Below are 25,723 nucleotides of genomic sequence, written 5' to 3'. Positions count from 1 at the left end.
ACGCTAATATTGTTTCCTCAGCATCGGATCCTGGTTACCCATGTGAACGTGGCATTCCGTAGCAGTTAGCGGGTGCTTACATGACAGTTACATCTGCCCATGTGTCCCATAGAACGTGGTCCAGTGTGTGTTCGTGGCCATTAGGACCATTGGGAATATCCTGATCGTAACCACGCTGCTGCTATTCATGTTTGCCTGCATTGGAGTGCAGCTCTTCAAGGTAGGCCCATCAGCGTATAAGCTCTCAGGATGCTTTGTATTGCATTATAAATGCACACATTTATCTATAGTGCATTGTAGATGAGAGCTTCATAAAGCATTCATAATGCATAATAAACATGGCTACAGTGTGGTATGCCTTTTTATAAATATTTATAGCCATGTTTATAATGCGTTATGAATGCATTATAATGTGTTATGAATGTGTTCATAGATTCTGAAAGACATGGCATTCATGAAAATGTTACCCTTTGTGCTGTTTTTCCTGGTTCAGGGGAAGTTCTACGCCTGCACTGATGAAGCCAAGCACACACCAGAAGAATGCAAGTAAGAAGCATGGCAGATGACGGCACTCCATCCTCCACCTGCCTCTTCTGGAGTGACTGCATGTCCTCATTGTGGCCTCCTTAGCTCCTCCGTTACCCCGGAGATTCCAGAAACCTATCCTGTTCATGATTACCAGCATGTTTCCTGGGCAGGGGGATGGCGGTTAGTCATGTGACATGGGGTGTCTCTGGGATGTCCTGCAGGGGGACGTTCGTGGTGTACAAGGATGGGGACGTGAACCACCCCATGGTGAGGGAGAGGGTCTGGTACAATAATGAGTTCAATTTTGACAACGTGCCTCAGGGGATGATGGCCCTCTTCACCGTGTCTACCTTCGAGGGCTGGCCTGCGTGAGTGTCCCCATGCCAAACCATTTCAGGTGTTTGGTGTCCTGTCTTCATCTGATTCTGAGGTTTGCTTGGGAGGTTAGAAGCTGTTACTCATATGAAAGCGAATGCAAGCATAAACGTATGAGTGTGAATCTCTCAGGAGGCTTCAGAGATCCTGCAGTGTCGCTGTCCATAAAACGTGCTTCTTTGTCCTCATTTTGGGACATCATTCTTTCTCCTGTCACCTTCAGCCTTTTGTACAAAGCCATCGATGCCAACGCCGAGAATCAAGGTCCCATCTACAACTACCGCGTGGAGATTTCCATTTTCTTCGTCATCTACATCATCATCATCGCCTTCTTCATGATGAACATCTTCGTGGGCTTCGTCATCATAACGTTCCGTGAACAGGGCGAGGCCGAGTATAAGAACTGTGAATTGAACAAGAACCAGGTCAGCGGCAATAAACACACACACACACGCACACACACACACACGTGAGGTCCGAGACATGGCCTGTTCTGCACCTAACTTACGAACGAGCACATGCAGAAGAAGTATGTGTGTCAAGCCGGCCTAAACACCTGGCAGCTTGGCCTTCACAAGCTGCCAGCCATAAGCTATTGTGACACAGGATGTTCTTACCCTAGAAATGCATTAGCTGGGTCAGAATTGGTGGGTGCTATTTTAGCTGAGCAGCTTAGCCAGAATAGCTACATTTCTATTGGGCCCTTGAGCAAGGCCCTTAACCGCCCCCAAACTGCCCCAGGGGTGCCAGATAAATTGCCTGATCCTATGCTCATACCCCAAGGTTCCCTCCCAACTATATGTATGTCTCAGAGGAGAGCATGATGGAATTTGTAAAAATAAGCATTCCGTTGTACTTGCGCAAATAGCAAAAAAAGTATCATATTCTTGAACACAATATGGATAATTGAGTTTGTTACACAACAGTATTACACTTATGACGTTTAGCGTTCTGACATATCTTAGCTAGGCAGGGATTGAACAGTTAAAATCTGACTCCTTTTCTCGTGTCATTGTTTACCTACGAACTGTCACTAACGCGGTACTTTGGAGGAATGAACACGAGCGCTTTTCTATCTCCACTGTCCCTCCATCATTCTCAGAGGCAGTGTGTATACTATGCACTGAAGGCCCAACCTCTGAGACTCTACATCCCCAAGAATCCAACACAGCTGAAGTTCTGGACAATCATCAACTCCACTGCGTTTGAGTACATCATGTTCGCCCTGATCCTGCTCAACACGGTCACACTGGCAGTACAGGTACCAAACATCCCCGATGTCCCCTGCTCCGCGGTGTGGGCATGGTGCTGACTCATAGGTTATTGTGCCTCTGTCTCCATGTTCCACAGCATTACGATCAGTCCAAGCTCTTCAGTTCTGTCATGGACATGCTCAATATAGTCTTCACATGTCTCTTCACTGTGGAGATGGTGCTCAAGCTTCTGGCTTTGCGCTTCAGGGTAAGATCCCCCTTTGCTGCTCGTAGCCTCTCTGTCTACATCACTGCATTGAATATTCATTTATCCCTGATGTACCTGTGAGTGTCTTATGACTATAAAGCTGGTTTCTGGCATCTGTGCCAATCTGTGGCTCTCTAACACTGATGGCCATGTGTGTAGCACTACTTTATGGATGCCTGGAACTCTTTTGACGCTCTTATCGTGGTGGGCAGTGTCCTGGACATCCTGCTGACGGAGCTGAGTGTGAGTGGGTCTCCTTCACTTGGCCATTTCACCCTCGGCAGCCTCATCGACAATCAGTCCTGTATTAAAGTGCTACTGCACAGACCCTTCGAAAATCATACTTTAAAATCTCTAGGTTACTGCTGTTCCTGCAATATTGCACTGAAAAGTATTATACTATGAACCAATTTAATGAATATTATTTCCAATGAATACAAGTAATTGTAAAAATTCAATAAAATTCACATTGTTAGTGTATTTTACTTTTTAGTCCTTTTCCCTTACCCTGTGTTTACTGGCTATTTTAATAATGTAAGTGAATTGGGATTAATGTTGACAGTATCCCTGATTTGTTTATTTGCTATGTACTTATCACCATTACGTTGAATTGTTCTGCTTTGTTTTACGTTTTCGTCTTGCTTCCTTTCCACCACTGCCTTTTCCCTCTCGTCCCGCAGACCGGACACTCCGCAGAGGTGAGGGGAGACACCTGCCCTTTGCTCCTTGGCTCGGTCAACAATGCCACCATTTTGTTTGGTGCCCCTGCACCAATCGCATCCCTCCTCTTTCTCGCCCCACCCCCTCCCCAGGGCTCAGAGGAAAGCTCCAGGGTGTCCATCACTTTCTTCCGCCTTTTCCGAGTGATGCGATTAGTCAAGCTGCTAAACAAGGGGGAAGGCATCCGCACTCTGCTCTGGACCTTTGTCAAGTCCCTCCAGGTCGGCTTTCAGTCCGCAGCACCACAGTAATGACCTGTCTGATCTTTGGCAGCATGAAGCTCTGCAATGCTCTTATGACCAGAGTAGTGCATTTACTGCCCCAGCACAGTGCAAACAGATGAACAACAACATGAAAACGTAAAAAGAAATGACTAATATGTGCAAGGGAAAAAAACACACGTCGGAATAGTTTGTTTTTATTCCCAAATGTGGTCATTAGTATGACATTGTGTTTCTGTGAGCTGATTGATTAGAGTGGGGTAGCGCAGTGGTTAGCACTGTTACCTCACACCTCTGGACCTGGGGTCAAGTCTCCATCCTGGCTCCATGTGTGTGGACTTTGCATCTTCTGTGTGGGGTTTTCTCTGGGCATTTTGGTTTCCAAAAACATGCTGAGGTTAATTGGAGTTACCAAATTGTCTGTGAGTGTGCACTGTGATGGGTTTGTGCACTGTGATGGGTTTGTGCACTGTGATGGGTTTGTGCACTGTGATGGGTTTGTGCACTGTGATGGGTTTGTGCACTGTGATGGGTTTGTGCACTGTGATGGGTTTGTGCACTGTGATGGGTTTGTGCACTGTGATGGGTTTGTGCACTGTGATGGGTTTGTGCACTGTGATGGGTTAGTGCACTGTGATGGGTTTGTGCACTGTGATGGGTTTGTGCACTGTGATGGGTTTGTGCACTGTGATGGGTTTGTGCACTGTGATGGGTTTGTGCACTGTGATGGGTTTGTGCACTGTGATGGGTTTGTGCACTGTGATGGGTTTGTGCACTGTGATGGGTTTGTGCACTGTGATGGGTTAGTGCACTGTGATGGGTTTGTGCACTGTGATGGGTTTGTGCACTGTGATGGGTTTGTGCACTGTGATGGGTTAGTGCACTGTGATGGGTTTGTGCACTGTGATGGGTTTGTGCACTGTGATGGGTTTGTGCACTGTGATGGGTTAGTGCACTGTGATGGGTTTGTGCACTGTGATGGGTTTGTGCACTGTGATGGGTTTGTGCACTGTGATGGGTTTGTGCACTGTGATGGGTTTGTGCACTGTGATGGGTTTGTGCACTGTGATGGGTTTGTGCACTGTGATGGGTTTGTGCACTGTGATGGGTTTGTGCACTGTGATGGGTTTGTGCACTGTGATGGGTTTGTGCACTGTGATGGGTTTGTGCACTGTGATGGGTTAGTGCACTGTGATGGGTTTGTGCACTGTGATGGGTTTGTGCACTGTGATGGGTTTGTGCACTGTGATGGGTTTGTGCACTGTGATGGGTTTGTGCACTGTGATGGGTTAGTGCACTGTGATGGGTTTGTGCACTGTGATGGGTTTGTGCACTGTGATGGGTTTGTGCACTGTGATGGGTTAGTGCACTGTGATGGGTTTGTGCACTGTGATGGGTTTGTGCACTGTGATGGGTTTGTGCACTGTGATGGGTTTGTGCACTGTGATGGGTTTGTGCACTGTGATGGGTTTGTGCACTGTGATGGGTTTGTGCACTGTGATGGGTTTGTGCCACGTTGTGGGTTGTTCCCTGCCTTGTGCCCAAAGGCTCTGGACCCCCCTCCCCCTGAATAGGACAAGTGGTTACAGAAAATGGATGGATTAATCAGAGCACGTCCGTTACTACTTTTAAACTGAAGAATATAAAAATATCCCATATTTACAAGGCCTTTTAGTGTATATCACTCACTAGACCAGGGATGGGCAATCTTATCCACAAAGGGCCGGTGTGTGTGCAGGTTTTTGGGGTAACCTTTACGTCAGCTGTTCAAACCCAGGTGTGAGGACTCTTCGGCCAATCAGCCCTTTAATTAGTGACCTAATTAGGGCGTTTCAGTGAAAACCCGCATGCACACCGGCCCTTTACGGATAAGATTGGACACCCCTGCACTAGAGTGTAATGTTGGTAAACCATAGTGCTGTGTCTGTCTCCACTGCACTATGGGACACCCCATCCATTCTGTGTCTTCCAGTATTATGCTCTATGTGATGAAGCTGTCTGTACTGTGTGTCCCTCAAGGCGCTGCCCTACGTTGGCCTCCTCATCGCCATGATCTTCTTCATCTATGCTGTCATCGGCATGCAGGTGCATTCTCATGACTACATAGTTCTCGATGCACCTCATAGGCACGTTAAGGTTGTGAAGTTAGGTACACATTCAACACTGACGAGACCATACAGATCTCTGCATGAAGTGGTTCCTGCAAACTGTTAAAGTCGTTTTGACATCCATGAGAACAGTGATAGAGAATGTATGTTTTTACATGTTTGAACCCTGTATAAAATACATCTATTTGGACCCAAGAATGTGGTGTGACTTGCTGTAAGGAAGTTCTCCTAGGCTTCCTAAAGATCAGCACTCGGCTCTGAGAATTTCCCACCTCTAAATCCCCCTTCCGATGATTTCCGAACATCAACCAGTGACTTCTTGTCCAAATCCCCACTATGCTTCAGACTTTTGGGAAGATAGCTCTGCAGGACAACACCAGCATCAACCGGAACAACAACTTCCAGACGTTCCCACAGGCAGTGCTGCTGCTCTTCAGGTGAGCAGAAATGAGCACGTCCTTGCATGCTGTGGTGGTTTCAACATACCTGCCCCTCTGGACCATCACAGGTGTGCAACTGGAGAGGCCTGGCAGGAGATCATGCTGGCCGCCCTCCCGGGAAAGCTGTGTGACCCCGAGTCAGACTACGAGCCGGGCGAGGAGTACACATGTGGCAGCAACCTGGCCATCGTCTACTTCATTAGCTTCTTCATGCTCTGCGCGTTCCTGGTGAGGCAGGAAGGCACATGGACAGGCCTCATGTGGGGTGACCAGGCTCTGTTCAAGCCCTGCTCCTTATAAATTGTTTTCTTTTCTTTCTCCCAGATTATTAACCTCTTTATCGCCGTTATCATGGACAACTTTGACTATCTGACACGCGATTGGTCCATTCTTGGCCCCCATCACCTTGATGAGTTTAAAAGATTGTGGTCTGAGTATGACCCTGAGGCCAGGTCAGTTCCTTCCCACCCCATCCTCAGTCTTACTCTGTCACTTTCGGTTTCTCCCTGTCTTTCTGTCTCTTTCTCCCCCTCCCTCTTTTTCTGTCCTCCTGTTTCCCTCCCTCCCTCCCCTCCAGTCTTTCTATTCTCTAATTCTCTCTCCCTCCCCCTCTCTACCTCCTCTCCTGTCTCTTGCTCATTCTACCTCTCTCCCTAATCTCTCTCTCCCCTCTCAGCCTCTCTCCCTCCTTCCCCCTCTCTGATGTTCTCTGACGTTCTTTAGCTCTGCCTCTTATCGTTTTCACGCTGTCGGTCTTGCGTCGCTCAGTCGCGGTCTCGTGTTGCAGTGGCCGCATTAAGCATCTGGACCTGGTAACGCTGCTTCGCAGGATTCAGCCTCCGCTGGGCTTTGGGAAGTTGTGTCCTCATCGAGTCGCCTGCAAGGTAGCGCCGCATACTGTCCTTGCAGGAATTCCTGTGCCCTTGCTTCTGTCTGTGCTGTTCATGGGCTGAGCGTCTGTATAATACAGACTATCCTTTCTCTCTTGCTGTGGGTTTTCTGTTGGCCCTCTCTCATTGGCCACGCCCACCCCACGCCCACACCAGAGACTGGTGGCCATGAACATGCCACTGAGAGGTGATGGTATGGTGACCTTCAACGCCACGCTGTTCGCCCTGGTCAGGACGGCACTAAAGATCCGCACGGATGGTCAGTCATATGCCCTCATACAGAGGTTCACCAGCCAGAGGCAGCCCAAAATGTCATTTGGGATAGATATGGTGGAGGATGTTTCAGTTCTGCCCCCTACAGGCAGCATGATGTAGTGCTCTTTCAGAACTGGGCATTCCCTAACATCAAAGTAAATTCCAACACTGGATATTTACACATCTGTTTCTCTACAACTACACCTCCACCCACAGGCCCCCCGGAGGTGGACAATGAGGAGTTAAGGCTCATCATTAAGAAAATCTGGAAACATACAAAACCCAAACTTCTGGATGAAGTCCTTCCAGCTAGAGAGGGTATGGCTGATATCATTGTTCGGTTCCATAGTCAAGGGTACAACAGAAGCCATATTCCTCATTCCCTTCATGTGTGGGTATTGATGAAAACTGTCCATTTGGCTCATTCAGAGGGAGAAATAACACTGGGGAAGTTCTACGCCAGCTTTGTAATCCAGGACTACTTCAGAAAATACCGGAAGAGAAAAAATAACCGGAAGAAGAAGAAGGACAAGTCCTCTGCCCTGCAGGTTTGGATGCCAGCGTCGCTTTGCAAACCACAGTGAGCAGATGCTGCTCTCAGTATGTGTTTAGACAACTACTTCATTCACAGGCTGGCTTACGTACCCTGCAAGACCTGGGCCCTGAGATGCGGCTGGCCATGTCATGTGACCTGGAGGGGGAGGAGGAGGAAATAGGGGAGACGTGGGAGTCGAAGGAGGATGAGGACTTCTGCAGGGTGGGTGTGGTTGAGCAAGGAACTGTCTTCATTCCTGGCTTCCATGTTGGAACCCTAATGGTCACCTGCCATCATACCGGTCCCACAGAGTGACGACGTGCACAAGGAGGACATGGAGCTGCCACCCAAAGACAACTTTCTCCCCAAGTCACCAGATCTCCACGACACATGTGTGTCGGCCCAGGAGGAGGAGTTGGAGGAGGTCGTGTCCTTTGAGGAGGCAGCCGACGAGCCTCTCGAAGAGGAAGGGGAGCTGGAGGAGGAGCTGGAGGAAGTAGAAATTGAGCCCCCCCCTCAGATAATCCAGCAAGAGCGATTAACAAATGAGGAGGTGATAGTCCAGCAGCCGAAATTCACCAACAGGTAATCCCACATCTGGAGCAAATATATCTGCATGTGTGTGTAATTTGAGTTCACTTATTTGTTTTCTGCTCCTGCCCGAACCCTTCTCCCGTCTCTGTGCCCTACACCTGTCGTTATTCCCGCTTCTCCTCATACCCAATCCCACCCTCACCCCCCCCATCCCAAGCAGCAGGTACAGCCTTGTGTCCCAGCAGGAATACGCCCCCGAGGTTGGCGAGGAGAATGGCTCAGTTGTACAGGGCTACTACACCCGGGAGGAGGACACGGAGAGCACAACATCCCGGGAAAGGTGTGGGCACACCGCGTTTGTAAAGGAGGGCCTGTCAGGTTACATTTAGCTCGTGTTGCTGTATAGCAGCTACGCTCTGTAAAATGTCCCTCCCAGGCCCTGGTACCCTGAAGCCCCCCCGTTATACCGTGGGCACCGCGAGCACATCTACGATGTACAGCCTGCCAACCATGTGGCCTACGGACCCCCCCACAGCAACGGGGAGGCACAGAGAACGGGCCATCAGCGCCGGCGCCTGCTCCCAGCCACCCCCACCGGTAGGACGGCCCCATCTTCCCAGGCTCACCTCATGCGATCAAACGTCTTTCCTGGGGTTCTCTCAACACCCCCCCGTCTCCCCCCCATCAGCTCCATGCTGTCCATATCTTGCCCATTTCCCTTCCTTTGCACTCATCACGCTCGGCCTCTCCTCCATCTGTTCACTCTTTCTTTTACCAGGACGAAAACCTTCATTTAATATCCAATCTCTGGGGTACCAAAGCAGCAATGGCGACACTCCCATCTCCGGAATCTATCGGGAAAACTCGCCACCCTGCCGAAAACGTGTGCAGGTAACAAACTCAAACACAGGTAATATGATTAGTACAGGTAACACAGACTCAAGTACAGATAACATAGCACAAGTAGCACAAACTCGAAAACAGGTAACATAGTACAGGTAACACAAACTCGAATATAGGTAACATAGTACAGGTAACACAAACTCGAATACAGGTAACACAAACTTGAAAACAGGTAACATAGTACAGGTAACACAAACTCGAATACAGGTAACATAGTACAGGTAACACAAACTCAAATACAGGTAATTTGATTAGTACAGGTAACACAGACTCAAGTACAGATAACATAGCACAAGTAGCACAAAGTCGAAAACAGGTAACATAGTACAGGTAACACAAACTCGAATACAGGTAACATAGTACAGGTAACACAAACTCGAATACAGGTAACACAAACTTGAAAACAGGTAACATAGTACAGGTAACACAAACTCGAATACAGGTAACATAGTACAGGTAACACAAACTCAAATACAAGTAACATAGTACAGGTAACACAAACTTGAATACAGGTAACATAGTACAGGTAACACAAACTCGAATACAGGTGACACAAACTCGAATACAGGTAACATAGTACAGGTAACACAAACTCGAATACAGGTGACACAAACGCGAATACAGGTAACATAGTACAGGTAACACAAACTCAAATACAGGTAACATACTGTAGTACAGGTAACAAACTCAAATACAGGTAACATAGTACAGGTAACACAAACTCAAATACAGGTAACATAGTACAGGTAACACAAACTCAGGTACAGCAAAGCAAGGTGTGTGACTCCTGTCATCCTCTTGAATACAACTTTCTTTCACAGACATACAGCACCATTGATCCTCATCGTTGCAGCTGGTCCTCTGTAGCATCACCCTCCTCCTCCACCTGGGCCAACACAGGCCCGCAACATGGCCGCCTGCTCTACACTCCCCTCATCCTGGTGGAGGAAGAGGGGCAAAGGGCCCCAGGCCTGACCACCTGGGCGGACGAGGTGACGGGTAGTGCCAGCCTGCCTGCTGCCACGTGTGTGCCCGGCTGGTTCACGGATGGCAGCCGGACATTATCCAGCCTGGGGGTGCCCTCCCAGTTCAGCTCGCCGAACCTGGAGAAGAGAGGCAGCGCAGACAGCCTGGTGGAATCGGTAAGCTTCTGTCTACAGGCAAAGCCCCAACTCCAACTCCCATCCCATCTCCGTGCCCCTGTACTCCGCCCTCCCTATGTCTCCCTTCTTTCTCCCAGGTCCTCATCTCCGAGGGGCTGGGCCTTTATGCCAAGGACCCAAAGTTTGTAGACTTCGCCAAGCGGGAGATCGCCAGCGCCTGCAACATGACCGTTGACGAGATGGAGAACGCAGCCAATGACTTGCTGAGTCGAGGGAACCTCCGACGGCGTGACCCTGAGGCAGGGCTCGTGTACAGCGATGATGAGATTACATGGGGCCACATCGAAGAGGACTTGGCGGACGAGATGAACTGCATGTGAACCTGTTCCTGACACCTTTTTGCAGCATTGCACAATCCACCCCTCTTTTTTAACTGTGTAACATTTCTTCCGGAACCTTCCGTGTTCCTCTCGAGCTACCTGCAGTGCTTCTAGTTTGCTGTATAGAATCAGATTTCCAGGTTTGTCATGAGAAGGAGCCAAACAGCCCCGTTTGACCACTAAGCAGCTTCAAGATCAATGAGTTTTACAGTAGTCGGCATTTCTGAATATTGGCACTATATGTGTCTATGTAGCAGATAGCAGGCATGAAATCACAGGTTTCCATGACCTTTCATGAGTAGATGATGTGAATAAAGGAATTTTCACCTTGTGTGTAATTTTCATTTTTTTCATTTTTTACAAAGAAAAGCAGTTCATATGTTGATCTTTATAACAGCCCCATCTCAGTTCAAAATGGGGCTGTGTTTTTGAGTTTTTGCCCTCACTCTCTTCTCAGATCTGTGGTGTCTGGACCGGGTGCTCACCATCCATGCACTGCTGATTGTCCAGCCTTCCTTCACCTGTGAGCCAGGTGTGAAGCCTCTGTGCCAAATCAGAATCAGCACTTATTATACTAACTTCCTCAGAGAACTGAGAACAAGCCCTGGATTTGGAATCGAGGGCCAGGTTGGTGGAGCCCTGGTCTAGGCTGTGGGTCTGGAGACTCCAAGTGGCTGCAGTTTGGCCCAACTTCCCAAGCAGGGAAAGTGAGACGCACTCCAAAGAGGAATGGAGGCCCATGTTTACAGCTCTAGTCGCGTTTTAGTACAAACTGCTGCCCAACTTACTGTTACAATGAATTTCCACCCACCTTGCAGACGCTTCATCTACATAGTCTCATGGGTCCCTCAGTCATCCTTAAAATAAATTTGCCTGTTTTCACCACCAAGATGACCACTTTCATTAGGCACCCTCTACTCAAACCCACATATCACCCACTTTGCGTTGTATCTGGTTTAAAGTCATCTCTCATTCTCCTAAACATGCTGGAGAATGTGTTCTGGAACATGGATATTTAGGAGGGGGTCCAGAGGAAATGGATGGAGAATAATCTTTGGCAGACCGTCTCAGACCCTCACCATCCCACCTTAAGGGTCACACCCACCCCGTTCTCTGTTCCACTTTACCCGCCTCTCCTCCCTCTCTCTTTGCTCTCCATGTCCCACCCGGCCCCACCCTGCCAAACCCCCCTCTATGCTGCCCACCCTGCTCCCCCCCACCTGCCACATAAGTGACCTATCACGGATCTCTCTGCTCTCCATCCATCCATCGAAAAGATTCAGAAAGTCAGCACCCAGGCTGTGAGTAAGTCTGACCAAAAATTACCATCAATTAAACTGGTCCAGCTGGGGAGTCATCCCCCCCCCCCGCCCAACGACGGACGTTACTTAAACTACCACTGGTCTCAGACCTAAAAATGTTTGTATACACACTGTATATACTTGCTAGTTTGGTGTCCTTTCCAGATTCCTACAGACTACACATAAAAATCCAAGCCCTATTATCACACAGACTCACATTTTTATTATACTGATTATAGTTTATAGGGTTTGTAGAATGAAGTCCCCCCTCCACAGATCCACCATACTCAGCTTCAGATACATTGGGGGTGGGTGCTGTTAATTGCACTGTGAAATTCATTTATAGTTACGCTTTTATTTTTGGATGCTGAACCCATCCATTTCCTGTAATCGCTTGGAGGGTCCAGAGTCTATCATTGAGTCTATGGGCACAAAGCAGGGAACAACCCAGGATGGGGCACCAACCCATTTCAGGGCACAAAGCAGGGAACAACCCAGGATATAGGGCACCAACCCATTTCAGGGCACATTAACTTCAGTTCAGGATCCTACAGTATCACACCCAGGCCACCACCTCTGCACTCTGCTGGAAGGAGCACTTCCAGGCCAATGAAAAGCTTCTAACTGAGCCCCATCACTATCAAAGAACTGAACGCAGTTAAATAAGTATTCATTGCATCAAAGTCTTAAGTGTCCCCCCTCCGCTCTCATGTCCTCTCATGTCCTTCACTGTCACCCAGGGCATCAATGAGACATAAGTGCAATATCCCAGGGACTCATTGTACTTCTTGTAAATAGACCCACTCCAATAATATTTATATACCCCCCCCCCCCCCCCATCTTATACGTATGCACATACTGTAGAAACATTCAAAGTTTATTGGCCTGTATAGCTCGTGATTTTACTTTGTATGTGTGTAACTTAATATGCAGAGCTATGGTAGTGTTCTGCTGAATCTGTTTCAGGGGACACACCTAATTTAGTTATATATTCTATTCTATTCTATTCTATTCTATTAACCTCAGCATGTTTTACAAAGTACCAGGGGATCACAGCAGAGATTCAAACCCTGACCCCAGACATGTGAGGCGACAGTGCTAACAACTGCAACACCATGTCACCACAGATGCTGAATTCTGGACAAGATGTGTGTACATTTTTACATTTTCCAGAAAGTATATTTCGTTGTGAACCAGTCATTCTGGAAGTTATACGGCGGGTTGCCTGTTGAGTACCGAGGCTGTTGTGGATTCCAGGGGCATTGCTAGAGGGCATCAGGCGCTGAGTCCAGAGACGTCATTTGTTCAAGTATCCCCGGTTCTGCCCGAGACCGCTGAAGTTACAATGATCGTAGCCAAGGGCGCAGGAGAGAGTTTAATATTGGGGAATTGGGCAGGAGAAACAACTTAAAGTGAATATGCACTTTGTTTTCTACTAATGTGAACAATATCCATGTTTTATGGATTATTAGAGGTGCGTTTTGGTGTAAAGTGTATAAAATATATGTCTCATTGCGCCCAGGATTAATCTGGAATTCTTCAGCGCACAACGTTGCAACTTGAACGAACGGATCAAGTTGATTCCAAAGATATGCGCTTCGCATCTATGTGTTACATTTATCCAAAGTTATGAGCCTGAGATTAATGGGTGATAAAATCAACGAATTTTACGTTTGTCGGGTTCTAAGACTTAAATGGAAAGGTCTATTTTCGAAGGGGGGGGCAGACAAATGAAGCCAATTTGAAATTGTTTCTTCCTGGGTCTTGCCCCGCAGTTCATAGCACTAAGGTTCTGAAAAACGCAGCACACAACCAGGACTGTTGGAATGTGTGGAATTCTCAAACTAGCAGAGGATGGTTGTTAAAACATGGAGCTAAACAAATCATTTGGATTCATAGGGGTTAGTGACACGTCTTGTGGTCTCTTTGGTGGACGTTCGAACGGTTGGGTGGTGGGTGTGCGCTTTCAGAGTGCTCCGGATCCGCTCTCATCCTCCAGGTTCAGGCGCCCTCAGCTGGCTGGTGACGTCACGACGCTGTTCTCCGCTCTCTCCTGCGCCCCCTCCGCAGCCGGTTCCGGACGTCGCAGCTCACTCCCTCTGCTCTGCTGATCCTCTTATCTCCGAGAAGGCGGCTAAGATGGATATTGTGAACCAGGTAGGGTCCTCAAACAACAAATTATTTATTGCACGGGCTCTGCCGATATTTAAGTTAATATACATGCTAATATAATATAAATGACCTGAGGGATGGAAAATGGCACTGCTGCATTTTAACTAAAACAGCGAATATAAATGTCAATGCGTGTGAATTGCAGAGATGACGGATACAGGATGACTTGATTTGCGTATTTGGAAGAGAAGGCTAAAAGCCAACTGCATGTGATTACACCTGGAAAAATACTGTTATACCTGCAAAAACACCATTATGCCTGGGAATATGATGGTCGACCTGACATTATGCTGTTTTGCCTAAAATTTTGCTCATTCTGCTGTGTTGTCCTGCATCAATGGCGGTGTCAGGCGGATAGATGTTTTGTACAATAGCATCTATTTTAATATAATCCATAATGAGGAAAATATACTTCTTAAAATATTTATATCGTGATTTACGGGTATATGATATATATTCGACGTGCATATTTTTATGAAGGATGTGTATCTGAAACACTAAATGCTTTATATATGAGTATGGTACAAAATTCTGATACTCTTATAATGGGCTTTCTATTAAAAAATATAAATAAATAGGACACAACGGTTTATTTCCAAGGTTTTACAAGGAGCGGAGCGGGGGTGTTATATCAGGTTGAAACGTCATGTATATGAAATACCCGACTACTTACTGCATAGCTATCCGTAAACACCGCGGCTGGTTATCATTTATGCTTCTGAAATCAAATTAGACGAGTTGAAGCTTTAAAATTAAAGTTGAAAAGAGAAGAGGTCAGATTTTTTTCCCTCGACACCCATGACTGTTTAAGTGCAAGGGATGGGATGAAAATGGTACAATTCAACATAAAAAAATGTAAATATCTGCAGTGATATACGGACACTGCTGAAGCGTCTGTGTGTATGAGGAAAACGGGGGGTGGGGGTGGGTAAGCAGCTTTGTGTAATTCTGTCTAATGCTTTGCCAATGACACCCCCCAAGCCCGCAGCTTAGTCACACCGATGGGGCAGGTGATGGTGAGAATAATAATAGATATAATAAAATGGGCAGCTCACAATGGGTTCATTAGAGCACGGACGTGCCCGCGAACTGATCAGTGATCAGCACCTCGGTGATGCCAGGCTGGCAGTCTAGATATATCATAACCTTTCCTGCTGATCAGGGATCATCTCTACTGTTGTCAGCCTGATTCGTACCGACCTGCAATCAGCTCTGCGGCTACTCATATCGAAGTTAATTCGTGTTCTATGTTCATTTCTTTGTTGGCAGTTGGTCGCCACTGGGCAGTTCACCGTGGTCAAACAGCCGCTGGGGTTTATAAAAGTCCTGGAATGGGTAAGGAGACGTTCTGCGAGTCTGTGCGCATGTGCGTGTGTTTCTCCGTGCAACTGTGGGTGTGTGTCTGACTGCGTGTGTGTGCAAACGTGTGACTGTGTGTGTGTGTGCGCGCGCGCGAGTATGGGTGCGCATGTGCGTGTGTTTCTGCGAGTATGTGTGTGCGCGTCTGTTTCTCCGTGCAACTGTGGGTGTGTGTCTGGCTGCGTGTGTGTGCAAATGTGTGACTGTGTGTGTGTGTGCGCGCGTGCGCGAGTATGGGTGTGCGTGTGTGTCTCTGTGTGTGCAAATGTGCGAATGCGAGTGTGTGCACTTCTGTGCGCAAGTGTGGGTGTGAGTGTGGCTGTGTGCATGTGTGTGTGAGAGAGAGAGTTAGATGCAGTGTCCTGGATATAAAGGGGGGGGGGTTCCCTTGTTGTTTGCCTGCGGGGGGCAGTATGATCATTTGACACCTTGTGGTTGTGTGTCCTTGTCCCCACATCTGGAGGTCACCCAAGTGGGCATCAAGCTTCAAGAGATGCTGTGACTGAAATGGCTGCTGTCCCGGCACTATTTTGCGTTTTAGCTCCTTTGTGTTTCAGAGATTAAGGTGCTTTTGTACAGTACATTCATCAATGTTATCGATCACTTCCCATTAAAACCACCAGCTCGTTTGTGTGCTGTAAGGTTATATAACATGAGTTTGCTGTGTCTGCTTACCAGTAATCAGATCGTTGCCTTGTTTAACAAGTGAGCGATGTGCATATTTTTCAAGAATCAAATGAGGGTGAATGAAAATTTGTTAGAATAATAATATGAAAGCAATAGAATGACATTATGTACAGACCTCTGGTCTTGAAGGACGAGTCAACGTCTCCCTTGCATCAAACTCTGCTGAATGAAGTAAAATGCGTGAAAATTTAGGGAATTGTTGGGGATGACAAAAAAAATGAAAGGGTTAGGGTGGCACTTTCCACACTTCTGTTCTATTAAGATTTTGTGGGTCTGTTCTAAGGGATTTGAGGTATAAAGCAACCTTGGACTGAGCATCCTGAAGGACTTCCTTGTGCTCTTTTGCTATTTCTTTTCTGCATTGACAGTGGATGACACTGTATTCACCATGTTGGATCTCAACAGGGCCAGATTAGGGTTCTCAGCTGGGTCCAAACTGATGTTAGAGCAAGCAGCAGATTAGACTACACTGGAATTATGCCCCCCCATCCCCCCACCCACACATGGTGGAGAAGTGATGAGAGGAAGAAGATGTGTGTTTGTGGAACTCACTGCAGTTCGGTCAAACTGGAAAGGGAACTGGGGTGTGAGCGATATGAGGTCCCTAAGGGGTGTGTGTTTGCCTGCTTTTGGAAGCAAAGTAGTCCCTTTTCTAACTCTTTGCTCATTTTCTGGTCACTAGTGGACTCAGAACAGCACAATGTAGGTCCATGTGTTATATATGCGCTATAATCAAGAAAACCATGTATCGAAAGGTTTATTTTGTGAGTAAAAGACTAGCAGTATGTGATCAGGAGCTGAACTCTACACATTTAATAGTACATCAGGTAACACACTGCATATTTAAGACTTAATTGTAATTAATGCATACAAATGCAATGCAGCTGGATAAAGTTTGTATCACATCTTTCCAGTAAGTAAGAAAATATCATGATACTATTTTTTGAGGCTGGACCTGCCAGCTGCCAATCATGTCCTGCCTAATCGCCCCTGGGCCGCCATCTTCATCTCACCTACTGCTCCTGCCCGCTTCTAGCCTTCCCCCTGTGCCATGTGACAAACTTACAACGTGGCATTCCCAGGTCAGCTGTTTCTGTCGCCGTGACAACTGTTGCCATGGTGCTGTCGGGTCCAGGTGTTTCTCCATTCTCCGTTACCTTCAGTGGCTCTTTCTCTGAAGTCATGAAGCTCGTGTGAACATTGTTTTGTAGGAACAAAAAAGCGGCGACAGATTGCGGCAGGCGTGTTGAATCCGTGACAGAGCTGTAATCCCATCTGGCATAGACGGAGCTCCTCAGAATGTTGATGGTGAAAAGCGGCTCGTGAGGATGTCTTAGGGAGAGCAGCGAGCGCTCTGGGGATAAATGAGATGTGAAGCACGCCTGAATTGTGGATGTGACCAACGAGGTTGTATCTGTGACCTACTGCAGGTAGCGGCTTACAGAACGCAGCCAGTGCAGGTTAGTCTGCAGTAGATGTCCTGTATATATATATATATATATATGTACCAACATGCCTGATGGGAGATGTCTGATCTGCTCAGCTCCACCAAATGTGGGCTGTTTTCTGCCTCAGTGTGGCTCATTATGGGATGTGACTTTAAAGTAAAGCATGCTGGCGGATGGGTGCAAAATAATACTCATTTGAAAGGTGGGGTGACTAAAGATAGAGGAGTTATCTCCAGGCTGAAGGATGGATAGGGTAGTGGTGGATCGTATGGGGTGAAGAGCATGCAGAAGAAGGGTGTGTGGAGTATGGCAAGGTGGCCGACCTGACCATCTGACACGGGGAAACCTGCTGTGCTGCGCTATTCCACACCGCCGGCCTCCGAGTGCCGTGCAAGCAGGCATGGCGCAGAAAAACCGGCAAATGGTTCAATCCCGCTAAGGTCAGGTGTGCTGTGTGGACCGGCAGCCATTTCACAGCACGTCGGCTCTCCGCGTTTTCTCTCCTGCTCTTTATCTCTCCTCCCCTGGCCTGCATTTTCCTATTGTTATTACTCATCTGTAATATTCCACTCTTACGTCCCACTGGTGTAACGTTTTTTTCCCTCCTGCAGATATTTTTTCAGTGATGATCCCAGGAATTCAAAGGTCACTGGGGAGGGGGGTTGACTTTTATGAAGTGTGTTCTGTGTTTTACACGACACATGAGTGCATGTCTTCTGGCTGTTTCCCTCTGATTCAGTTCCCGCTGGTTTTCCAGAAGCCCTGTCAAGTCACGGTCATGCCGTGTTCCCATCCGCAAGCATTCCCAGGGCACCGTATTCCTCCATGGAGCCGATAACCGCGCTGCCCTCCTTCCTGAAAATGTCCTTGAGCTGCAGATGCCCTTAATGGATTCTTTTTGGTTGTGTCGCCATGCATTAGCATGACCAGATGGATCCTGTAGACGTCCTGATATGTGGGCCGCTGATTTACCGTGCCTGATCCCACGATTCACTCCCGCACTCTTCACGGCCACATACTGTAGAGAGCAGCAGACAGGCACGTGTGTGCGGATACCGCAGGAACGCTCTGTGAAGGCAGGACTCCGTGAGACCCCGTGACTCACTGCACGTGCAGAGTAAAGCGCAGGCCAGCTGAGCAAGCAGTACCTGTCTGGAAATGATACCTGCCACTTTCTATAACGTTGAACACAGCTGGTGGCTATACCATGTTTTTCTCCCGGACAAATTGTATCAGTCAACAGCCGAGTCCCCAAAGGGTTAATTAGTCATACACTAATTAATTCACTTCCCCAATGGGGTGGGGGGGAGGGCTGTCTTTCATATAAGAATGAGGAGTAACAGTTACAGATACCTTTTTACTAATTACTTCGTCATGCAAATAGCCATCTTCAGTACTGCTTGAGAAGGCTGTCTACCATAGGCGTTTGAGGGGTCAGCTCAGATTGATCTATAATAATATAGTGTGATTACAGTTGCAATGGTCCACCTGTTACAGGTAGCATGTTTATGTATATGTGCACTGCGCATGTGCACTGTGTGTACTATGTGTCTGCATGTGAAACTCCAGCTTGGAGAGGGTTTGTTGGAGTTCTATACACACGGCCTTAAAGGCAACACAGTGAGGGACTCATGTCCTCATATACCATGCCTGTGTTGGCATGGACTCTTACATCCGTCATGTGTTAGCAGAGACCTCTTATTCTTCCTGTGTTAGCAGTGATCTCCCATCCTTCCTGTGTTAGGTGAGACCGCACATCCTCCCTGTGTTAGCAGAGACCTCCCATCCTTCCTGTGTAAGGAGAAACCTCCCATCCTTCCTGTGTTAATGGAGACCACTCATCCTTTTTGGGTTGGCAAAGACCTTCTATCCTTCCTGTATTAGCAGAGACCTCCCATCCTCCCTATGTTAGCACAGACCTTTTATTCTTCCTATGTTAACAGAGACCTCTCGCCTTCCTGTGTTAGCAGAGAACTCCCATACTTCCTGTGTTGAGACCTCTCATCCTTCCTGTGTTAGCAGAGACCTCCCATCCTCCCTGTGTTAGCAGAGCCTTCATGTTCTTCCTGTGTTAGCAGAGACCTCCCATCATTTCTGTGTTACGTGACGTAACACAGGCTATGTATGGCCACGCAGGCTGCGCTCGTGTGATTAATGCCAAAGCTGAGTGAGCATGTGTGGGGTGATAGAGATATGAAGTGAAACATCACTGTCTCCGTGGAGACCATGACGTCAGGACCCCCTCCCAGTTACCCACAGATCCTGTTGCCATAGCAGCGAGCCCATCTCCATGCAGAGTCTTACCTGTTCGCCTCCTGCTTCTTCACAGCTTCTGAGGCTTCCTGATCATGTGTGAGTGTGTGTGTGTTCCTGAGAGACTCCTGTGTGGGCCATTCCCTCACACTCTCTCCTCGCCTCTCCTCCTCCATGCATTCTTTCCCTGGTGATGAACAGTCTGTACTTACACAGTCTCGGCTCCTCTCCGCTTGTGATGGCTTTTCTCAAACATTTTCTTGTCTACTGTACATGTCCAACTGCAGAAATAGTGTGTTCAGTAGTTAAAAATGGTTTCTGTACATTGTGTTTATCTGAATGACGTGATCTCTAAATCCCCGTCCGGTCTCTCATCATCTCTTACGTGTCACTGTACCCAAGTGCCTCTTTGCCTGTTATGTCTAATTAATACGCAGAAATCTCATGCAGACGTGTGTGTTTTGGGGGGGTGGGGTAATGCTGACTAACGAGGAAGCTGGCACCAAGCAGTGAGCAGGCGTGACGAGGCCCAGGAGCGCAGCTAGGGGGCATTCCCAGCCAAATCCTTCACACAGCAGCGTTTGGCAGCCGCACGTGGGACCGTGACTCACACGAGCTTCTCGGGGTCCATCCAGGAGCGCTGTCACTTAACACCAGCGTTGCCATCGACTCGCGTTAAAGCGTCACGTGGGTTGGAACGGCCGGTGCCGTGGGCACCAGTGAGCTGTTGGGACTTTGCGGACGCCTCCTCCCACCCGTGTCATGTGTGGCCTTGGTGGTCGGAGACTTTAATCAGGACCGTGGTTCCGCAGACTGCAGCCAGCACAGGGTGACAGATGGTGAACTACCTCACTCAGATTAACAGCCAGATCCGTCCCCTCTATCCCACCGGGGTGGGAGGCTGAAAATAAGCAGAGGCACTAATCTTCTGTGTGTGTGTGAGTCGGCAGCATGTACTATGTGTGTATATAGTATAATGTAGTTCATACACACTAAATTTCCATAACAGTAAGAGTCATCTGCATTCCATCTCTGCAGAACCAAAGTTTTAATCCATTCAACCATCCACCCCACCAGTCTGATTGTAGTGGCATTGTTCAGAAATTTATCCTGTAATCCAAGCACTTTAAATGAGGGTGCGATCCAAACAGGACACCCTACAAGACGAAGCAGTCACTGCACTTTGTTTTTGGAATCCTTTCCTTGGTATTGTGCTTGGGTTAGTCACTTGCGTCACATGACTTGGTTGGTAAACATCTGAAAATACACACAAAATGTGATCTTCCTTTGATGATGTCATTTGATGATAGAGTCTATTCCAAGTATGAATTGTGAATCCGAAATATGAATGTGTCAGAAAAAAACACAATCAGCAGATGGTGATCCACTCACCCTGGCCCACGGAGAAGCTTGAAGGAGAGGGAATGGGGGGATTTTATGTGACGATCTGAAGCTGATGTCTGGATATCATTTCTTTATTTCCCATGAACGTCTGTCCAGTTCTTCGCGATCTTTGCCTTCTCCACATGTGGAGGCTATTCCGGGATGTTCGAGATGAGCGTGGAATGTAAAAACAGGACGGACAGTGACCTCAGCATCGAAGTGGAGTTCGAGTACCCATTCAGGTCAGGAGATGCGGGAACAGCTGTCTGTCAGCTCTGGCTGTGCGCCTTCATGTGTTTCAGTCACACAAATAAAATAGTGCCACTGTTCATGTAAAGATACTTCTTTTCTGTGCCTGTGGTTGCTTATCTTTGCGCCTCATCTTCTGCTTGTCTCTCTGTCTCCTTCTCAATCTCCCTCTGCCCTTTTCCTACTTTTACTCTTTTTCCCTATCTGTCTTTCTCTCTCTTCCCATCTCTCTCCATCTGCTTTCCATCCCTGTACAGGCTCCACCAGGTGTACTTTGATGCCCCCACCTGCAAGGGTCCTAAGACGGAACGCCTCTTCCTTGTGGGTGACTACTCATCCTCGGCCGAGTTCTTCGTCACCATCGGTGTCTTCTCTTTCCTCTACTCGTTGGCAGCCATCTCTGCTTACGTCTTCTTCCTGGAGAAGTACCGTGAGAACAGCAAGGGAGCTCAAATTGTGAGTGTGGACCCGCCCCCCCGCCCCCATGGTCGGGAGATTTAATTGACAGGTTCTGACCATGTGACATGTTCCACCCCTCAGGATTTTGTGGTGACCTGCGTCTTCACCTTCATGTGGCTGGTGAGCTCGGCTGCCTGGGCCAAGGGCCTGTCTGACGTAAAGACGGCCACAGACCCCGAACGCGTTATCTCCCTCATTCCCGCCTGTGACCGTGAGGAGAACCGCTGTCGCGAGGTCCACGACCCCGTGGTGTCTGGTCTCAACACCTCTGTGGTGGGTCCTCGCCTAGGGGCTGGGGGAGTGATCTGGTTTGGCACTGTGGGTGAGGGGGCTTCCACAACCCCAGGATGCCTTGTGCTTTGCTGACCTTGCATGTTTCAGAGAAGCAGAAGGATAATCTATCTCCTGGAGGTTAATCTGATCAAAGGTGGCCTAATCTATCAATCAGCCATATTCCATAGATGGACGTTCTATGATGTTTTCTCACGTTTATCTCCTCCACTTCCCCCACAGGCATTTGGATTCATTAACCTGATTTTGTGGGGCGGAAACCTGTGGTTCGTGTTCAAGGAGACCGGCTGGCTGGCCATCTTCACTGGGTACCCCCCACCCTCGCAGGAGAAGCAGCCCGCACCAGAATCTTACGGCCAGGACGCGGGTTACGGCGGGCAGGCCTATGACCAGCAGGGGCCCTACGGAGGCTCCCAGGGAGGGTACCAACCTGACTATGGCCAGCAAGGTGGATACGATGGGGGCTACGGGCAAGGCGGGTACAACCAGCAGGGGGGGCCCACCTCGTACTCCAATCAGATGTGAAGCAGTCGGAAGGGAGGCGGCCAGGAGCCGGTGAGTGACAGACGCGGGCCACGAGGTAACAAACTGCAAACTGAATTTTCCTGTCTCTTTTCCTGTCTCCCTTCTAAATTGTCAGTCGTGCTGCTCAGTCTGTAGTCACTTTCATCACCGAGTGACAAATGGCAAGAAAATACTGAGCAGGCAGTTTGGGTGTTTATGCATGGATGCTGGAGCCTGACTGAAGACGCCTCATCGAAACAATATCACCTGATCCTTTTTAGTCACTGTATGACTGAGAGATTCAATTCATTTCAGTTCACTTTATTTCCATATAGCGCCTTTCATAACAAAGTTGCCCTGAGGCACTTGACAAAAGTGTGCGGCGATCCAGTGCCACATTGTTTATGTAAAATGCAAAATGGTGCGTGTGGGATATGGTATTGTCCTCGCAGAGTAAAATGAAATTTCAGCCCGCAGCGTCCAAACTTTGATCACGTCTTAGTCGCACCCATGGTAAAACATCTGCTTAGCATCAGCAGTGCTCAGCTTTACAAGACCGCCACAGGATGTCCGTCCCCCCCCCCCCCCCCCGCTCGCTGAAACACTGACCATTTTCTCTCCACAGAAAGAGGGTGACAACAGCACTGAGGAGTACAACGCCTGACCCTTACAGCAACTCCACACTCCTCTTTCAGTCTGCCCATCCATCTTTCTGTTGGTAATAAGAGAGCGAGCTGAAAAGAAGAATAAGAAAATGAGATTGTACCTTTTAGTGTGTTGTTTAATATTGTGGTGTGTCCGGAAGCAAAGCGTCCACTTCGACCGAAGGAAAACTTGAATTCAGCACCAAACCAGAAAATAAAACAAATGTAGAAATAACTTGTTTTAAAAGAATACAATGAACATAATAATACTAAATTTGAGAGAATGTATTTGTCTGTGTTGTGTAAATATGAATATGAACAAATATATATACAAATCTAAATATATATATGAGTAATATCACTTATGAATCTATTCTAGTATATTTCAGTTCAATTTAACATTATACGTAGTTATTCGATTAACTATGCTCATTGTAAACCTGACCCACTGTACTAGCTCCAGGTTTTCGTTCCCTTTATTTGTTTTTTTTTTTTTATTATTATTATTCCCTTTTTCCCTGTATGTTAAGATCAGAAATGAACAACGTCGAATTTTTTTATTTTTACTTATACGTTTCAAGTTGACGGAGGGGAGAGAAAGAGAGGTCAAAATTGTGAAAATGGGAACAGTGGAAAGTGGGAGAGAGTCAGAAAGGTAGAGGGATGATTTGCGTGTCTGTCGTCATCTGTAGCGTGCACCTGACAAAAAAAGCTTAAGGTCTTATTTGAGACACATCCCCATCCCATAATACCTGAACATCAAATCTCGAAAAGAAATTAGCATAATACTATATGGCAATACTAGTAAGTATATGGTGTGCGTTTTCATGCTGACGAAACTGACTAAAAGCTGCTTCGAAGGACGTCTCACACACACAGACCGCCGATCAATACACACACGTGGCTGTTTTCTTAAGTTTTCAAAACATAGCTGCGTGTTTTGATAGAAATTGCAAACCTGAAGAGAGTGAAAGAGTTGCGCACGCTTTGTATAGTTCATGCATTATATGTACACACATTTTAGACATTCAAAGTGTTATAGAGTTGTGTACTATGACTTTGTAAGTTGACCGGACGCCACAATGTTTGGATTATTAAATGTTCTAATGCTGTAGTTTGAGTAAAGTTATTCCACAATCAGGTATGATTTTAATATGCAAAGTTCAAAACGTCTGTCTGCAAATAATTTAAGGAAATATTTTTTATTTATTTTTATTAACATATATTACGTCTATAGCCTTAAGTACGAAACAAAGGGGACTGCGATAGACTCCGCACTCGGTTTAATCTTAGGCATATGGAGCAGTCGTGCAGGTGCACCTCTTTCTCTCTCTCTCTCTCTTTGCGTGTGTACGTGAGTACGTGTGCGCGCGCGCCTGTTCATGCGTGCGAGTGCTTGTGTCTGTCCGTGTGCGCGCGTGTCCTGAGACTGCATCTTTCTCCCTAATAAATACGCTACATAAATACTCTGTCATTAGTGGTGAACGATGTCTTGTAACTCTCTCTCGCCTTTGGGTAGTGCTGTGTTCGTGCGTCGAGTATTATTAGTATTAACGATGATGATTATGACCATGTCAGGTTCTCCAGTTCTGTTGTATTCTGATTCTATGGAATTCATGTGGGGGAAAAACTAAATAAAATAAACTTGAAATAATTCAGAGTTTCGGTGGAATGACTTCGTTTGCGGTTATATTCCCTAAAGAGAAATTTCTTTGACGTTTGTTTTTGCGGAGTAGTAACTTATCCCTGCCAGCGAAAACAAAGCACACAATGGTCGATTTACAGCCGGTGTTCTGACAAGTTGAGCTACCTGTCGAGACGTGATGTCGAGCCTTTCTGCGCATGTGCAATTTCACCATTTTAGGATTAGGGTTATCGATTAGCACTACAGTAGCTTAATTCGACAAAGTAGCTCAACTCGTCGTGAACACCGGTTCACTTATGAATGTACTTGCGACAGTGGAGAACATGAGGGAACAATCCTCGAGGTGCAAGACAACAGCTTTACCTACTTAGACAACTTATTATTATTATTATCAATAATAATGATAATAATAATGATAATAATAATAGAAATATTAATATTCTATTAAATTAACTTTATTGATCCCAGAGGCAAATTCTTGTGTATACAGAGGCAAGTACATAGAGCACCAATGAATAAATATTCATAAAAATGCATTTAGTGCAAAACAGGCAAGATGTAGACAGCACAAAAAACCGCAATCAAGTAAACGCAGTGCAAACAAATTAAAAAAGTACACAGTACACACATTCATCCATCCATCCATTTTCCAAACCGCTTATCCTACTGGGTCGCGGAACCAATGGGCACGAGGCAGGGAACAACCCAGGATGGGGGGCCAGCCCATCGCAGGGCACACTCACACACCATTCACTCACACATGCACACCTATGGGCAATTTAGCAACTCCAATTAGCCTCAGCATGTTTTTGGACTGTGGGGGTAACCCGAAGTACCCGGAGGAAACCCGACGACGGTACACACATTCAATTCTG

General features: G+C 47.2%; 2 protein-coding genes across 2 annotated transcripts in view; both read left to right on the top strand.

The window, feature by feature from the left end:
• LOC125747792 (voltage-dependent L-type calcium channel subunit alpha-1D-like) overlaps positions 1 to 10,453 on the top strand; it is a 31,733-nt gene extending 21,280 nt beyond the window's left edge. Inside the window, 23 exon segments of the mRNA XM_049023287.1 lie at positions 113 to 220; positions 494 to 546; positions 750 to 896; positions 1,127 to 1,328; positions 2,006 to 2,164; positions 2,254 to 2,364; positions 2,524 to 2,607; positions 3,177 to 3,305; positions 5,325 to 5,390; positions 5,759 to 5,850; positions 5,922 to 6,081; positions 6,178 to 6,305; positions 6,641 to 6,737; positions 6,900 to 7,002; positions 7,215 to 7,316; positions 7,428 to 7,546; positions 7,630 to 7,755; positions 7,844 to 8,118; positions 8,285 to 8,407; positions 8,504 to 8,664; positions 8,846 to 8,958; positions 9,792 to 10,112; positions 10,211 to 10,453. Coding sequence (XP_048879244.1) covers positions 113 to 220; positions 494 to 546; positions 750 to 896; positions 1,127 to 1,328; positions 2,006 to 2,164; positions 2,254 to 2,364; positions 2,524 to 2,607; positions 3,177 to 3,305; positions 5,325 to 5,390; positions 5,759 to 5,850; positions 5,922 to 6,081; positions 6,178 to 6,305; positions 6,641 to 6,737; positions 6,900 to 7,002; positions 7,215 to 7,316; positions 7,428 to 7,546; positions 7,630 to 7,755; positions 7,844 to 8,118; positions 8,285 to 8,407; positions 8,504 to 8,664; positions 8,846 to 8,958; positions 9,792 to 10,112; positions 10,211 to 10,453 — 3,222 coding nt within the window.
• A 3,331-nt stretch (positions 10,454 to 13,784) lies between these two features.
• On the top strand, positions 13,785 to 24,857 carry LOC125748074 (synaptophysin-like). The gene is made up of 7 exons (XM_049023884.1): positions 13,785 to 13,911; positions 15,196 to 15,261; positions 21,174 to 21,298; positions 21,563 to 21,761; positions 21,846 to 22,037; positions 22,278 to 22,610; positions 23,185 to 24,857. Exons 1-6 carry the CDS (start codon positions 13,894 to 13,896, stop codon positions 22,578 to 22,580), a joined length of 903 nt encoding a protein of 300 aa, XP_048879841.1. The 5' UTR covers positions 13,785 to 13,893; the 3' UTR covers positions 22,581 to 22,610; positions 23,185 to 24,857.
• The last annotated feature ends 866 nt before the right edge of the window (positions 24,858 to 25,723 follow it).

The sequence above is a fragment of the Brienomyrus brachyistius genome, chromosome 8 (assembly GCF_023856365.1).
Source record: "Brienomyrus brachyistius isolate T26 chromosome 8, BBRACH_0.4, whole genome shotgun sequence".
NCBI lineage: Eukaryota > Metazoa > Chordata > Actinopteri > Osteoglossiformes > Mormyridae > Brienomyrus > Brienomyrus brachyistius.
The sequence above is the reverse complement of the archived record's forward strand: the minus strand, read 5'-3'. Positions and strand labels throughout refer to the sequence as shown.